The sequence below is a fragment of the Gymnoscopelus microlampas genome, assembly GCF_963454915.1.
Source record: "Gymnoscopelus microlampas genome assembly, chromosome: 10".
NCBI lineage: Eukaryota > Metazoa > Chordata > Actinopteri > Myctophiformes > Myctophidae > Gymnoscopelus > Gymnoscopelus microlampas.
This window is the reverse complement of record NC_139947.1, coordinates 15,663,047-15,680,318: the sequence shown is the minus strand read 5'-3', so window position 1 is coordinate 15,680,318 and position 17,272 is coordinate 15,663,047. Positions and strand designations below refer to the sequence as shown.

Sequence of the window (17,272 nt, the reverse complement as noted above, 5' to 3'; positions counted from 1 at the left end):
AATGTATAGTAAAGCATTTGTGTGAGATGTTATTTAGTAGTACTACCAGAGGATCATTACATCTCCCCGTCCTCCTAGCTGTTGGACACTGATCAAGATATTCCCTTATTTGAATCATCAATAAGTCATGTATACACACAGTACATACATTAGTATGCCGGTACATTAACTTGTCAACGCCATGGCATTTCAGCACCAATCCCTCTTTCACTACATTAATTGTAGCTACTGTAAACCCCATCTTACACACGTACGCGTGCACGAACGCGCACGCTTACAAAGTGGAAGCCAAGGGTGGTCTGGTGATGAACCACTGCTGTCTTCTTCTCTCTCTCTCTCTCTCTCTCCCCTCTCTCTCTCTCTCTCTCTCTCTCCCCTCTCTCTCCCCTCTCTCTCTCTCTCTCTCTCTCTCTCTCTCTCTCTCTCCTCAGGGCGGTTATTGATCTGATCTCCTCCGCTCTCGACTGGAGCCGTGATTCATGTTGTTCTGACCGGCCCTCAGTCACCGCACACCGACACAGTCCAGCCATGCTCTCCCCCTATCAATCTGTCCATCTGGCTGTGCCTCTCTCTCTCTCTCTCTCTGCCCCTCGGGCGGTGCAGCCTGCTGTCCACAGAGAGGGTCACCATGCCGGTCTCTGTGGGTTCATAGAGTGCTTTATGTTTATTTACTATGTGCACCAAAATATCTCCTGTTTTCATGCTGGATCAATAGCTTGATTCTCTGGCAGCTCATAAGATGAGGGCTAATGAGAAAGTACACGGCTTGTTTGTTTCCCGTCTGACACGTCAAGATGTGAATTTGTGATCACCGCCACAGTGTGGAAGTTCAGGTGATAATCTCATGTCATCTCTGGTTAATACCCAGGTAATACCCAGGTAATACCCAGGTAATATCCAGGAAATACTCAGGTAATACCAAGGAAATGCCAAGGAAATACACGGGTAATACCCAGGAACAACTCAGGTAATACTCAGGTAACAATCAGGTAACACCCAGTTAATCATCGAAATACCCACATAATACTCAGGAAATACTCAAGTAATAATACTCAGGTGAGCCAAATTGGACATTAACCGGACTGAACTCAAGGGTCCTGCCAGGATAAAGTCTGTTGCATGTTCGATCCTACTGAACCGAAATGTTGCGTTCGTACATACACAGTAGCCCCTCCGTTTAAAGTCTGGAAAACTTCCATAATACAGTGCATGTCTGAAAGTGACTACTGTTGTTAGTCTTCAGGGGAGAAAGGAATCATTGTCTCCCTTGAATATAGATATATTTTTAATCTAATAAATCAAATAAATGTGTCACATGCCCAGGCTTTAGTGTCCCTGGGTATGAGGGTGATAAAAGAGATGGTAAGCCGAACAATAAAATGACTAATACATCGCAAGCTAATGTTCTGCCATGTAGCCTACTGAACTGTCACCATGAGTGACCTTACTGCAAACATGAACCAACATCTGTTGCCAAACAAGTTTACTGTGGATGGTTTGGTCAAATTCACAGCAAAGGAAGCAAATCACAGAGCGGAAAACAAGGAGAGGCCATCAGAACCTTACTTGTGCATGAGCGTGTGTGTCACTAGCGCCTGCGCAATGGAGCCAGAGGCAGCACGGGCTCTCCCACTTGATCAATAGGGGGAGCCCGGCTCTCCCTACCCCCGCCCCATGAGTTATTTATGGGTTATTTTGAATAATGATAATAATTAAGAATTAAAAAATGCTTATCTTATAGAATCTGAACCCACTTTTGAAATCATTTCCCACATAAACCCGATGCTATTTGAAGGATTTATTTGTCGTTGTCCCCTGTATCAAGCACAATAGTTTGGTCAGAATATCACTGTCTGATGTGTTGCCAAGTCTGCTTGTTATAAGCGATACATTTGGCCATGTATTCATATACCTGGTTGCTTGTTTCTCTCTCGCATAACTGGCAACACTGATTTCGCGTTAAAAACAGGAAATAAGAAACGCCGGATTTAAAAGAAAAGGTTCAAATGTAATTTAGATAGCATGTTATCAACTGGAAATTATGAATTTAGGAGATGTTTGGACGTTGGGGGGACATCTATGGTGAGTACAGAATGTATCAATGCACAGAATTGGCCGCCGTGCCGTAGGGTGACCACCTTCAAACAGACCCATTGAGGGACAGACGTACCCGTTCCGCGGGACATCGCGGGACACATGCACGCGCGCAATTTTTTTGCGCGGTTCTGGGCGAATTGGGTTCGTTTTTTTCCAGTTTTTGGTTTCTTTATTTCGGTTTTAGGGTTAAGATTAGGGTTAGGTTAGGGTTATGTTATTTAATTCTTATTTTTGCCTGATTTTACCGATTTACTATAAAAAAATGTTTTTTTTTTTTCATATCTTTGATTTTCGGGACATTGCTCTGCTTGCGCGGGACGCGGGACAGAGGGTCCAATTTCGGGACTGTCCCGCGAATTTCGGGACGGGTGGTCACCCTACCGTGCCGTAAAAGTACAAAAGTATAAAATGTACTTAAAGTATCAAAAGTAAAAGTACTCATTATTCAAGTTTTCAAATGTATAAAAATCTACTGAAAAGAGCAGATCTAAGCTCTGTGAGCTTGTAGATCTTCAGCCCTATATATTTTAAAATAGACGATCTACAATGCGTCGCGATGTAAATTGTGATTACTCAATTTGTGAGTACTCACAATATACTGATTGTCTATACAGGAAAGAAACTCAAACTTGTTTTGCTCATTTGAGGTTAGGCACTCGGTACTATAGATTTTGCACAGACAATAGAACAATTCCAAGTCACTGGCTTCTCAACATGCATACCAACTGCAGATTCACTAGTGAGTCGCAGCACATAATTACAGGTAATGGGTGCTCAGGACGGGGCAACGGTCACCAGAACCGTTGCTCTGTACCAGTGAGTATGAACCCAATTTAAAGAAAAGTTGCCGTTCATGAATAGTCCAATTTCAGGCATTGTCCATTTTCATGTTTTTGCAGCAAATTGGCGGCTGCGTGCAATGTGCCCTTAAGGGCAAGGACAAATTGCAGTCGGACCGTAAGACGGGGCAGATAGCGGGTGCAAGTGATGCACAATTCATAGAGCTATCAGCGGCTACAATCCATTTATGAATTCACCCCTGGGTGTTTATTATGAGGTCTTGAATGCTATTTCCTGGGTGTAGGTCTGCATAATGCAGACACCTTTGCCTGTTATGGACAATCACGGCTGTCAAGTTTCAGCGGGACTCAAAGTTGGTTCTTGCCCAGTGGTAGATAATCAGTCCTTGATGTGCTGTATGTGATGTGCCGTTTCCACCACATGTGCAATTTCCCTGTTTACTCAGGTTGCATTCTTCATTGTGCTCCAGTCCTGTGTGTGTGTGTGTGTGTGTGTGTGTGTGTGTGTGTGTGTGTGTGTGTGTGTGTGTGTGTGTGTGTGTGTGAGAGAGAGCGAGTGCATGCGTATCTGTCTGTCTGTTTGTCTGTCTGTCTGTCTCTCCAGGGAAACAATAAAATAGGAGAGAGAGAGAGAGAGAGAGAGAGAGAGAGATAAAGCAAAAGGCAGTAACAGCGGCACATAAAAGCCGGGCTTCAGCCGAGGCCGCTGCTCCAATGTGTAGAAATTAATTGAGTGAAAAAAATCTGCTGTTTAAGGTTGAAGTGGGTTATGGGAGGCAGAGTAACAATTGTTTTCTGTTTGCCGGGGGCTATATCATTCATTCTCTCTCTCTCTCTCTCTCTCTCTCTCTCTCTCTCTCTCTCTCTCTCTCTCTCTCTCTCTCTCTCTCTCTCTCTCTCTCTCTCTCTCTCTCTCTCTCTCTCTCTCTCTCTTCCCCTCTCTCTCTCTCTCCCAGCTCTCCCTCGCTTTCTCCCCCAGCTCTCTCTCCTCTGTCGCCATCCATCCACCTTCTAAGCTTCTCTCTCTGTCTCCCTCCACCCCTCCCATCGCTTTTCCTTTTCTTTTTTTCAGTCTACAGTTTTGATTCATTTTTATCTTTCCCATTTTCATCTATCGCACAGGGGACTTTTCCTGCTGTCTTTAAACGCTGTTTCCTTGCAATAACAGGCTCCGTTTATAAAATGAGATTTGGGCCATTCTTCTGTTTAAATGTAATGTATGTGCATAGACACATACATATACACTGTACGTACAGTATACATATACAGCAATCTATTTTTATGTATTATACTGGTGTAGGCCGAAATGCAATGACATTTTTAATAATGAGTGTCTTCTTTCAAGTAATTCTGTATGTTCTTGCTACAAATGTACAGTAGCATACAAATGTAGAAAATAAGACAAACCTCATGTTTGTGTATATTTCTGTGACTGCATGCATGCGTCAATGACTAATCCTCTCATCACATTTCTATGTATAACATAGACAAACACACACAGACACACACACACACACACACACACACACACACACACACACACACACACACACACACACACACACACACACACACACACACACACACACACACACACACACACACACACACACACACACACACACCTAAGTAACTCTGAAGAGAGTACAAATGTAACCGAAATAAATGTATGTAACCCCAAAAAAAGTCACTTGGAATCAAATCAAACTCCGAGGCAATTGAAGAAAAAAGGACGGACACTCATGTGAACATCTATTCAGGTGGGAATGAAAAGAACAAGGTTGTGGTACGGATTCTATGTCTGACATGAAGAGGAGAGCGAATGCAAAGACACAAGCTACAAAAAAAAAACCTACAGAAAGGGCAAGGCCATCCCTGAAAGACCGAAATGAGACTAGTCTCTGCTTTTCTTCTGCACCATCAGGTACCGGTGTTTTCCTCGTGTGTTAAAGGCCTCTTTAGCACCCTTTCATGTAAAATATCAATCCTTTCAGTATCAACAGGAGAGGAAAAGACAGTTTCTCAGCCCGGTGTGTAATACTTTTATACAAACACTCTGCCATTCTCTTTGAACTCCCCAGTTCCCCTTATTATCCCCCGCTTTGAAGAGTGGATGTTAGAACACTGGTATGTTTTGATTTAGCAGTTATTAAACATAACAGAGTGGCAAATTACTTATGAGCTTCTACGCCAATTTTTAATAATATATGGGCCACGTACAGTACAGTAGCCAGGCAGAATAAATACACAAGCTAAGAAAAATGTAAACGTGGCTGACAAGCAAGAAAGCGCACACACACACACACACACACACACACACACACACACACATACACACACACACACACACACACACACACACACACACACACACACACACACACACACACACACACACACACACACACACACACGCACACGCACACGACAAGTCGCCTGCAGAGTATTAACAAATTCTTCCCACTGAAGATGTCAGTATGCAAACATTTCTGCGGATGAGGGCAGAGAAAGGGGCTTCCTTTGAAATTCGGGGGTCTGGGACGTGCAGTGGTGGTGGGTATACGATTCCAGCTACGAGCCCTTCAAGCTAACGCAGCGATATGTATCCTAAACACATGGTGCTGTACAGCGTTATCTGAACCAGATGAAACGGGGATGTGAGTATTCAGGGCCAGTAGGGGGAAAGAAGAGTGAGCCCTGCCTGGGCTGCAGGGATCTGAGGAAACACACTGTGTTCTGCAGCCTTGTGTATGAAGAGGAGAGCTGCATTATGCCTCGCTTATGCTCCGACCGTACGATGGCGTCGCGCGCTGGAAATAGCCAATCCCCAAGCTCACAAAAGGCCCTAGACGGACGCAGCGAGTTGTGAGCTTGCGGATTGGCTATTTTGGCGCACGGCCACGTCATACGACAAAGTATAAATCGGGCTTTAAAGCGAGCTGGCCCTTTCGGCTCGGAGGGAGGATAACAGAGATACGAGAGAGCGGGAGAGAGAGAGAGAGTGAGTAAGTAAGAGATTCACATATTCAGTATAAAGAGCATATCCCCAGGAGCGATCTAAGGCATTTTCACGCAATCTATATCGTGCATTTTACAGGTTCTCGGCAAAAACGAAAACTACTCTGTGATTCTGCTCAATAGTCTGACCTCGGTTGACCCGCTTGGTCGTGGCCCGTGGACATAAAGCTCTATAGCAACCAGGGCCTGAGAGCCGAGAGGCCGGAGCCAAGAGCCTGATGTGGATCATTAAAAAGAGATTTTGCAGAGGACTTGCTCCCTGACATGGGGGAGTGGAAGAGCTTAAGAGTGAGGCTGAAATTACCTGCTCTGACCGTCCACTTTGAACTTGCTCCTTTTTTTAGGTTTGGGTTTTCGCTATAGGCATGCAGGCCAGGCAGCGGGTGGGGTGGGGTGATGGGGGGGGGGGGGGGGTCGGGCTGCGTGAATTCAACATTAAAGCTCATGAAAAATGAGTTTCAAGGTCCCAGCGTTCGCCAGCTGGAGAATAATATCGGCCGTAAAGCAGTTGGCAGACGCGGACGGCTGCAATCGCCTGCCAGTTTGCCGGCCGAGCCGAGCCGAGCCGGGGGCCTTTCAGCACACCATCAGTGGTGAGGGGGGGCAGCAGGGTGGGGTCGGTTCTCATCGGAACAGTATATGCATCTCCCAAGGAACTTAATGCACTTTCACTTTGTGTCGGAGAGGAGGGGGCGGCGAGGCCCTGGAGAAAGTCAACACGCTCAGAGTTACAAATCGTCGGTGTCGGGCGAAAACCTCTTATCTCTGTATACTAACTTATTTTTTTTATAATGTAAAAAACATGACAAATAATAATTTTAAAAACAAATTGGCGCTGATCTTTGCGAGATTATAGCTCGGGACAAAAAACAGACCCTCTCACAGAGAGCTAGCCTCCTACAAGAGCCACGGTAAAAAAAAAAATCAGCAGTTGTGAAAAAGAAAAAGAAAGAAAAAACTATCACGCGCTATGCGGAAGGCAGTGTGACGCATCATGCCCGCCCTCCTGCATATTCCATGTATATAAATATGCATATGTCTGGTGCTGAAGGTAATGCTCTACTCTGCAGGGGGGCTGTATCAAAAAGTGGGACAGGTTCGGTTGCTTCAGTGCGGCAGGCAGCAGCGGTAACGGATGACGCCGCGGCGAGGGCGGAGGCGGGACCCCTACTACCTACGTTTCCAGGATATATCTGGTCTGTGCCTAGCTTCCTCATCATCATCATCAACCCAGAGGAATCCTCTGCTATACTCATACAGCCCTCACCCCCCATGTGATACGTGGGGTTTATGATCCAGGCACTCACTTTAGGGATTCATCTGTATTGTTTTGATCACAAGGGCAGCGGGACCGCGATAGACCTGGTTTATTTCCTGTCCAGCATATCATTGTTGTCAGGAGGAAACCGCTATAACTCCATCTTTTTAACAAGTTAATTTTGACATTTGTTTCATAAATGAATGCAGTACTTTGTCATTCATAATTTGAATCCTGAAAAGTTACAGTTTTGGATGTACAGTGTGAGGTTTCCACCGACGTCAGCGATATTACGGTCACTTCTCACGTCGGCGGCCCATGACTGTGACTTAAGCTCCTGTGCCATGTTTACTTACCCTACACGCACGCACACACACAAGCACGCACGCACGCACGCACGCACGCACGCACGCACACACACACACACACACACACACACACACACACACACACACACACACACACACACACACACACACACACACACACACACAAAATGCACTGCTTTTCTTTGGGTAAATGTATTCACGCACAGTGCAGGGGGTACCGTTAAAGGCTTACAGGGTTTTGTGTGTATGGTTTTCTATATATTAAAGAATACAGAACGAAAAACAAGTTAACCATGAAATATCACAGTAACATCAAATATAAACTCACTAAACAAATAACAGAACTTACAACTTACATATAAAAAGAAGGAAACAAATGACACTACTTACTTCTAATGGACGCACACACTGGAAAAAGTAAGGGTTTGTTGCTGGAGGCAGCTTATGATGCTGTTCTCTGCACAAGGAAACTAAGAATGACACCCTGACAAACTCTTGCTAATACAGGTGCAAGGAATCAGTAATCAAATTAACAGCAGGTGCAACAAAACGACCAATCAACTACTGTCCACCCAGCACACATCAATAGAGAAATCAAAGGGTCACAACTATCTTAGGAGGAAAGCAGAAACAATAGTCATAAACATAGGACTTGTAGAATCTTAACTATACTCGCATCTAAGTATAAACCAGGCATCCCCAACCCCTAAACCTAACTTCTAAAATGTCTAATGTCCCCAACCTGAATCTTTTCCTAATTGTAGGCCTAACTCCCCAAACCTTTTTCAACCACAAAATAAAAATTGTCTTCACAATGTTTATTTCTCAAATCCTACTATACTTGGTCCTCACAAGTATAGTAATACGTACAGATACACGCATGTACACACACGCACACACACACGCACATGCACATGCACACTCCATCAAATCAAACCCGTCCCATAACAGCAAGTCAGAGTCCTCATCTTGAGCGACAGATTAAGTATTTCTCTGGTCGTTTCTTCTGGCTGGCATCACAATAAAGCAGCAGGGGGGGCCCTGCGGAGATGGCTCGGTGCGACAACACGATAACGCCCGGGCAACAAGTGGCAAATTAAATTAAGGGGAAGTGCCGATAATGCACAGCTTTTGACAGGCCCTCTTATATGTACATTCAACGAGCGTCCTCTACAGCAACCCACCCCCCAAAAAAACACAGCCCTCAAATCCCGCTGTCAGACTGAAGTGACGATAATGTGTGTGGGGGGGAGGGGGGGTCGCAATGAAAGGCAAGAACAAGGGCTTAACTGTTGCCAAATGGTTCAGAAATTGCAAAGAACGACAAGCGGGGAAACTAATTACAGCGGGTATAAAAGGAAAAGCGCGGCTGAACTGGACACTCCCAACGCTGGCGGATAATACATTCACATGCAGGCAGGCTAATAACAACATAACAGCCCCCATTAAAGCCATTTTGCAGCGTAGAGAATCACTGCTTTAATCTACTATGCAGGATAAGTATCACACAACAAATCAAGTGAATAGCTCGGATCTATCACACCTGCACGCGCCGCAGCACGACGGAAGAGCAGCGCTCTCCCCTATCTGTGTCTCGGTAATGTCTCTTATCAATGTCACGGTAATGAGTCCTCTGACATGCTTTGCGCTCATTAATTCCGGGGAAAAGAAAGTTCTTTACATTCATGAGTCCATGTTGGCGGAATACATTATCCGGAAGACTAACAAGACAGGTAAAAAGAGGACAACGGTCTATTTTCTCCTGCCTATTGCGACAGCAAACATTCAGTGACGATCACTCTCTCGGATAGCAGAAGGTTAGGAGTTATAACCATGGTAACCGCTTCGATAAAAATACCACAAACAGATTGGTCTTAACTCCTCCACAGCCAGGTAATTCAAAAGGAAGGGAAGCACGCGGCGCGTGCTGTTAGCAAAAGGAGGAAACCAATTATGAATAAATAACAAGGATCCTTTGAGAGGAATAAGAAGACAAACAAAAAAAATTCAGATGTTTACTGACGTCAAGGGCCAGCCAATTGGTCTGCTGTTAAAAAGACCAAAACAAAAAAGAATAGGAACATTTAGATAACTTTTTGTTGTTGTTATCTCCTGTATTAGTAATCTGATTTTAACCACTTAAACCCATATTGAAGGGGGTCCCCCAGAGGTCTATACTTGAACCCCTCCCTTTTCCCCCCCAAATCTCTTTGCCAAAAATGAACACTCTACCAGCTCACAACGTGTCGTGATGCAATGTGTTGTGAGCTTGGCGGATCGACTATTTTTGGCGAATGTCTGCCTATTTTCATTGAATGATTGCCTTCTTTGACATGCCCAGGGCCAGAATAGGGACGCTAGGGTTCATGTGGTTAATGTCACAGTTGATCTGAGGGGAGGGCCAGAGTGAAAGCATGTGTGGTGCAGTGTTGCCAGATTCTGTGAGAGAAACAAGCAACCAGGTCTAGGAAAACCAGCCCAAAAGAAGCGACTATTGGCCACATGTGCACTCTAACATATACATCAGCTATTTTCAAATAAAATCTTGCGGGGAAATTATAATAAGCATATCTGGCAACCCTGGTGTGGTGTCAGCTCCTCTCGGTAGACAGGGGTTTGTTTTTCGTGTCCTTTCACATCTGGTAACAACTACACAATAAAATCCTCAGTGTTCATTTCAGGATATAAGGATTTACTGTGTATTTACTGTAGTGTGTAAGCTACCACTACTGGTGCAGTGGGGGGAAAAAAAGACAAAAAAAGACACCGCACGAGATATGCAGCCCATGCACTTTCAGCTCACCACTTAATACCCCCACTGCCGTTAAACAGGAAAATTAATCAACGCTCCCGTCTCCTCAACGCACAAAAAGGCAAATTCCTCGTGAACAAATCAAACTCAAACGCAGCTTTGCCACTGAATGTGTGATATTGGCTGATGAAATTATCTCGCGGGATGAAATTATCTCACAAAACACCCTTTAATGATTCAAGAGCTGCCAAAGATGTCGTCTGTGCAACAGAGCGGCGGGGGGGGGGGGGGGGGGGGGAACCCTATAGCGGCGCATATTTAAGGAATCCACGTCTGAAGGTCATGTGATCGGTTGAAGGCGACACATTGTGGCATCCCAGAGTGCATCCACTAACAGCGTCCACTCCATTACGACATTAGCGACTAACGTTTTGACATTTGTCTTCATTATTATCAATGAACAGGGGCGATTGAGCCACCAGCATGCTCCATTACCCTCCTTCATTGCACAGTTGCACGGCTGAAATCACGCATTAGGATGGATCCCACATGAAATGACAACTTAGGAGGGTCGAGGAGGCACAGCCTGATTATTTAGGGAGGCAAAGGGTGGAGGGGCGGTGGGTGTGGACGGGAGTCGGTTGGGTAGGGGGTGTGGGTTGATGTGTATAGGCAGTCGAATTGGTATTAACCAATTAAACCCTATTGAGTATTGTTGACCGGAGTCCCCCAGGGGTCTATAAAAGGGACCCTCGTTTTTTTTTTTGCCTGTACACTAATATCAAGTGGTGGAAAAAGTACTCACATTTTGTACTTAAGTAAAAGTATCAATACAGCAATGTAGAAACACTCTGTTACAAGTAAAAGGTCCGGTATTCAAAATGTACGCGAGTAAAAGTACAAAAGTATTCACATTCAAATATGATTAAGTACTGAAAGTAAAAGTACTCATTTTGTCCCATTTCACTAGTTTCCAAATGTATATCGCAAAGCGACGCGTTGTGAGCTTGTAGATCGGCTATTTTCAAATAGCCTAAGTATGCATAGGGCTGGGTGGGTAATGTATGTTTTGTAATGATAATAAAAATCTACAAAGTAACTAGTAACTAAAGTGTTCAAATTATTGTAGTAGTAAAAGTACAATATTTGCCTTTGAGATGTAGTGGAGTAGAAGTACTGAAAATTGGGAGTACTCCAGTAAAAGTATCTACTTTTTTTACTTACTGTAAGTACAGTACTTGAGTAAATGTACTTAGTTATTTTACACCACTGCTAATGTCTTTGCAGAAAATAGACGCTCTACAAGCTCGCACCGCTCCACAGCGCGTCGTAGATCTCTTATTTGCTCTGAATAGGGATGCTGGGGTTCATGTGGTTAGGGACTATAGGGCAGAGTGTAGGAGGAGTGACGCAGAACGGCACACCTTGAGACGAGAAGCTCATTTCAATCGGTATAATTAGCCTGTGGTAATGGAATAAGTCAGTAGCGCTACCACCTTCACTTAAGAGAAATCGATCTGTATTTGAGGGAGTTTATTAAAGCTTAGGAATAATGGAGAGAGAGAGAGAGCAGGTGGGGGGGGGGGGGGGGGGGGGTCAGAGCGTAGGGAATGGTGGGAGGGGGCGGGGGGGGTTGAAGAGCTCAGCCTATACATTAACAGTTAATCAGGAGGAGGCGTTGGAAGTTCGACTTAGAAGACTAGAAGCAGATTGTGAGATCAGTTGGAGCTGGTCAGAGAGCAAATCTCTGTTCTCTCTCTCTATTTATCTCTCACTCCCCCCGCTCTCTCTCTCTCTCTCTCTCTCTCTCTCTCTCTCTCTCTCTCTCTCTCTCTCTCTCTCTGCCTCTGTGTGTGCTGTTTCATCGTGAGAAAGCCAGGGGATGCTAGAGCTATGCTCTATCTACACCTCACTAAAGACCCAGCGTCTGAAGTCCAGCTGACATCGCTCCGTGAGGGGAATTGAAGCCGGGGTCTAACCACATTACCTGGAGAGACCCGATTAACCGCCAGTTGCCGGACGTCCTCATTAGAGGCCGTTACGCGGCTCGCTCCCCTCTGGAGGGTTCAGCCGCGGCCAAACACACAAAGATAACTATACGGCGAGAAGAAGGGGTGTGGTGAGGAGATAATCACAGACAGAGATCTCTCTTCAGGAGCACCCAAATGCACGCTGTGTGCCAGGGGGGGGTGGGTGGGTGGGGGTGATGTGTGTGTGTCTGTGTGGGTGAGTGGGGGGGGGGGCTCACTCATTTACCCAGCCGTCTGGCCGACTCACCTGGAGTGATGGGGGAAGAGACGTCAGGAAGGCAGGCTGCTATTTCACGGCCTGTTAAGCGCTAATGCTGCAACACGCCCCCGCGCACCAATTTTAGGGAACAGGGAGCATTACCGTCCGACTCAAGGTTCTGTCCGTCTGGACGGTGGACTTGGAGGGGGGGGAGGGGGGGGGGGGTGAAAGGGGAGGACATTAGGGAGGAGGAGACGAAGGAGATGCGAAGAAGAGGAGAGAGAGTGAGAGAGAGAGAGAGAGAGAAAGAGTGGGGGTTTCAAAAAGAACGAGACGGTGAGAGGAATTAACAGACTGAGAGGGGAGAGGGAGACAGAAAGAGTCAGAGAGAGAGAGAGAGAGAGAGAGAGAGAGAGAGAGAGAGAGAGAGAGAGAGAGAGAGAGAGAGAGAGAGAGAGAGAGAGAGAGAGGACAAGAGCGCTGGCTCAGCAGCATGGAGCCAACAGGACAGCAGCGGCGCACGCTGACATCCACTCCCGCCACGCTAGGCTGCCTCTCGCTGGGCCCCCGAAGGCCCCACAGTCCTGCCCTCGCTGCCCCCCCCCCCCCCCTCGCCGGAGCCACTGAGCATCACTCGCTCCCCCAACCACCCACAACACTTGTCCTCTCTGTCCCGTATAAGCCGGGGCCGTGTAACGAGCGGCGGAGCCTCTAATACCAAAACGCACCGCGGGGACGGCCCGGGTGACGACATGCGTGGGCCGAGAACACCAGAAAAGGAATCTCCACAGTAACGGCGATAAGGTTATAGCTTATAGGCTTTGTTCAGACTGCTGCAGGCAAAACCCATTTGTTCCTCGAAATCTGATCTTTTAGGACTGACCGTCCAAACTTTGCAAGTGACCACATGGGATTAGTGCGTTCAGTCATTGTCGACCTATCGGCATGGGTTGCTGATAGCGACGAAAAAGGCATAGGCGTGAGTAATGCTTAACTTATGCTAGCCGATCTACTGGCTCACAGTGTGTCGCAGTGCAAAACATTGAGAGCTTGTGTATATTGGCAATGTTTACGTTGTCCACACTACTACCTTTAGAAGTCAGATCTGGGCTGCCGCTCTGAACGCGTTATCCCGCTTGTATCCAGGGTTGCCATATCTGCTTATTATAATTTCCCCGCAATATTTTATTTGAAAATAGCCGATCTACAAGCTCACAACGCGTCGCATCGCGACGCGTTGTGAGCTTGTAGATCTGCTATTTTCAAATAGCTGATGTATATGTTAAAGTGCTCACCTGGCCCATAGTCGCTTCTTTTGGGCTGGTTTTCCTAGACCTGGTTGCTTGTTTCTCTCACAGCATCTGGCAACACTGCTTGCATCACACAACAACCGCGCTCGAGTTCTGATTCGAGTGGATTCAGCCTCCAAAGTGTGCAAACCAACTATTATTATGAACGTACAGATGACTGTTAGAGGTGGCCGGGGTTTTTTGGACGCAACCCCTCCCCTCCCCTTGCCACCCCCCCCCCCCCCCACCCCCCTCAACTCCCTCTGTTCCCTCTGTCGTGTTCCTGCTGTGTCCCCTGTGCTGCAGGCAAAAGGTCAAGTCATTCACACGTGTTTACAGTAACCATGGCTGAACGTGACTGATGGGTCACACATCCCATTCTGGAAGCACCGCCGTGATGGATCACCCCTCCTGTCTGCTCCCAGGATTCTGGGGTGGGTGTGTGTGTGTGTGTGTGCGTGCGTGTGCGATGGCATATACTGTAGAAGCACGGGTGGAGGATTTTTCTGTGTGTGTATTCGGGGGGGGGGGGGGGGGGGGGGTTACTGTGTACAAGGAGGGGAGGAGGGTGTTGGATACAGTGAGCATGCAGGTCTCACATGGCTGAAAGGCAAACACAGACATGTGCACGTGCATGCACAAAAAACAGCACTGTCTCAGCAATGACCTGACATATTTCAGCCAGCGTGTGTTTGTGTGCGCGTGTGTGCGCATGTGTGCGCGCGTGCGTGCGTGCGTGTGTGTGTGTGTGTGTGTGTGTGTGTGTGTGTGTGTGTGTGTGTCTGTGTGTCTGTGTGTGTGTGTGTGTGTGTGTGTGTGTGTGTGTGTGGTGTGCACACGCACCTTTCTGCCTGCAGGCGTGTGTGTGTGTATATGTGTGTTTGCATGCCTGCCTGCCTGGGTGTGTGTCTTTGTGTGTTTGTGCATGAATACCTGTATATGTGTGTGCGTGTGGGCGCGCGCGCGTGTGTGTGTGTGTGTGTGTGTGTGTGTGTGTGTGTGTGTGTGTGTGTGTGTGTGTGTGTGTGTGTGTGTGTGTGTGTGTGCGTGTGTGTAATGGTGGGTATGGTGTGTGATCTCTATGAGCTCCCAGGAGGCTCTGCAGGCCTGACTCAGTGTGTGTCTCCCACCTTCACACCCAGCCGTGGCTCTGCTGCTCGCAGCAATTAGCCCCTGGTAAATTAGAGTGGTTACAACCTATAGGAGCACCCGCTGCATTGGCAGAGGAGGACGGAGTGTCACTCGCTCCCAGGTGACTGCTGACAGCATCTGGGAGCACAGTGTGACTCCTCTGTGTGTGTGTGTGTGTGTGTGTGTGTGTGTGTGTGTGTGTGTGTGTGTGTGTGTGTGTGTGTGTGTGTGTGTGTGTGTGTGTGTGTGTGTGTGAGAGAGAGAGAGAGAGTGTGTGAGTGCGTATGTGTGCACTTGTTTTACTATACTTGTGAGGGTCAAAACTGTCCCCAACTCCTTGCGAGGACAACTTTTCCCTGTGGTTATAAAACGATGTAGGCTTTAGGCTTGGAGTTATAGGCTTACATTTAGGACAATATTCAGGTTGGGATAGGGTAAGGATTAGGCATTTAGATGTTAAGTTTAGGGGTTGGCGTTTGAGTTATGTCTAATTCATATACTTGCATCAAGTTGCAAGCTTGTAGTTTGCCTATTTTACAGTATAAAATACAAGAAAGTAACTCAGGTTTTAGGGTTTGGGATCAAAACTGGGGGTGAGAAAATGGTAAAAATGGCATTTGTAAAATCACCTTCCTAAAAATGACGATGCCCTCCCAAGTATAGCAAAACGTGCGTGTGTGTGTAAGGATTTAGCTGCTCACTGTGCCCTTCGCCTCTCCTCTCGTCTCCTGCGTCCAGTACAGAACAGTACAGTACAGTACAGTACAGTACAGATCGTAGGTTTCATTCTTAGAGAAGTGAGCCACGGGGTTCACCGCTCCTCGCGTCCTTAATGGACAAAACGTTTGCTTTAATACCCACCGATCCATTACTCAGCGCTCGTGTCAGTGTGTTTGACTTTAGGTGTCAAGGAAATCTAATTTCCGAGCACCCTCCCAGGGAGGGGGATATTGTACCTGTTGGATTTAGCGTCGCTGCGTCATATTAATATTATTAAAGGCGGGCTGAGGGAGAAACTAAACTGCGACAGGCACAAAATGGTTCAGCAGGACGTCCATGTTAGACGTACAGCTGAGTTATCGGAACGCCGCGGGGCCGGAGACAAAGCTGTGAGCAGAGCGAAGGGAGAGGCCATTTTCTCTGAGTGACAAAATATGTGAAGCACAAACAGAGCCGAGCTCCTGTCGGGAGAATGTCTGAGCTTTGTCTTTGTCACACTGGGTGACATCGACTCACAGCGCCACGTCCCAGACGCGCATGCCGCTATGAGAGTGCGTGCGCATGTGTGTGTGTGTGCGCGCGCGTGTGCGCGTGCATGTACGTGTGCGCGTGTGTGTGCGTGTGTGTGCGTGTGTGGACAAACATACAACAGTACAACCTGACCATATTTCTTGGTCCCCCATCTCCAGCCTATCCCAGCTCCTACAGGCCGCGGTTTGACTGCTTGTGGCGTAGCCTAGCAAAAACCCCAAAACTTCAGCAGTATTGAAAACAGGATAAGTGGGAGAGTGTGGCCGCGCTGCCCGTTCTCATGAGGGGGAAGCGGGGGAGGGGGGCGCTGCCGATAAATCAGCCAGGATGCCAGCCGGCGGCGGCACCGGCAATTTCAGCTGCAGGCAAAAGGTGAACCCGGGTGGGCCAGGATGTGCCCGGTGCCTTTATGGCGACGGGGACGCTATGAGGGGAGACACAGAGCTTGCTCCGCGGCACGGCTCTGAGCCCGGGAAGATTAATGTAGGCTCTCTGGAGCAGAGGCAACATCCACTGCCTTAATAAGGTACAAACAATCGGTTCCACTCGGCTGCCTTCCCTGGGAAAACTATTGTTGTGCTGCATTGTTTCTCTGTGCCACTCCAGGGAGACAGCGAGCCCCCGACTTCAGCAAGTGACTGTCTCCATTACAGCCGGGGGACGGATCACCGGCAGACCGGCGTTTGTTGCGTGTCAGGGGCCCGGGCTTGGAGGCCCGTTTGCTTCCCTCCCTTTCCCTTCCACTCAGCACAACACACACACATCCACTCACCTCCACTCCCTGCACTTTCAGCTTCATGTGATCCTCCCGCGTGGTTTTGCCGTCTTTCCTCTTCTTCCAGCAGTAGCCATCCTTTCTGTACTTCACCTTCTTCCTGTTGTACAATATCATCGACCCATTCTGCGGCCTGCATCCACAGAGAGAAGAGAAGAGAAGAGAAGAGAAGAGAAGAGAAGAGAAGAGAAGAGAAGAGAAGAGAAGAGAAGAGAAGAGAAGAGATTTGAAGGATCATTCCTTTTTACAGTGCAGTAACAGTGCAGAGGGAGTCATTTTAAATACAAAGAGACGTGACAGCAGTCTCCTGCAGACAGAAATGCACCAGTGACTTAGATGATAA

The 17,272-nt window shown here is 47.2% G+C and overlaps 1 protein-coding gene across 1 annotated transcript in view; it reads right to left on the bottom strand.

Moving 5' to 3' along the window:
- Positions 1 to 17,046, bottom strand: part of camta1a (calmodulin binding transcription activator 1a) — a gene marked incomplete at both ends in the record, with an annotated part of 205,597 nt that extends 188,551 nt beyond the window's left edge. The window contains one exon of the mRNA XM_084069344.1: positions 16,927 to 17,046. Coding sequence (XP_083925470.1) covers positions 16,927 to 17,046 — 120 coding nt within the window. The remainder of the gene's footprint in view (positions 1 to 16,926) is intronic.
- Positions 17,047 to 17,272: the final 226 nt, after the last annotated feature.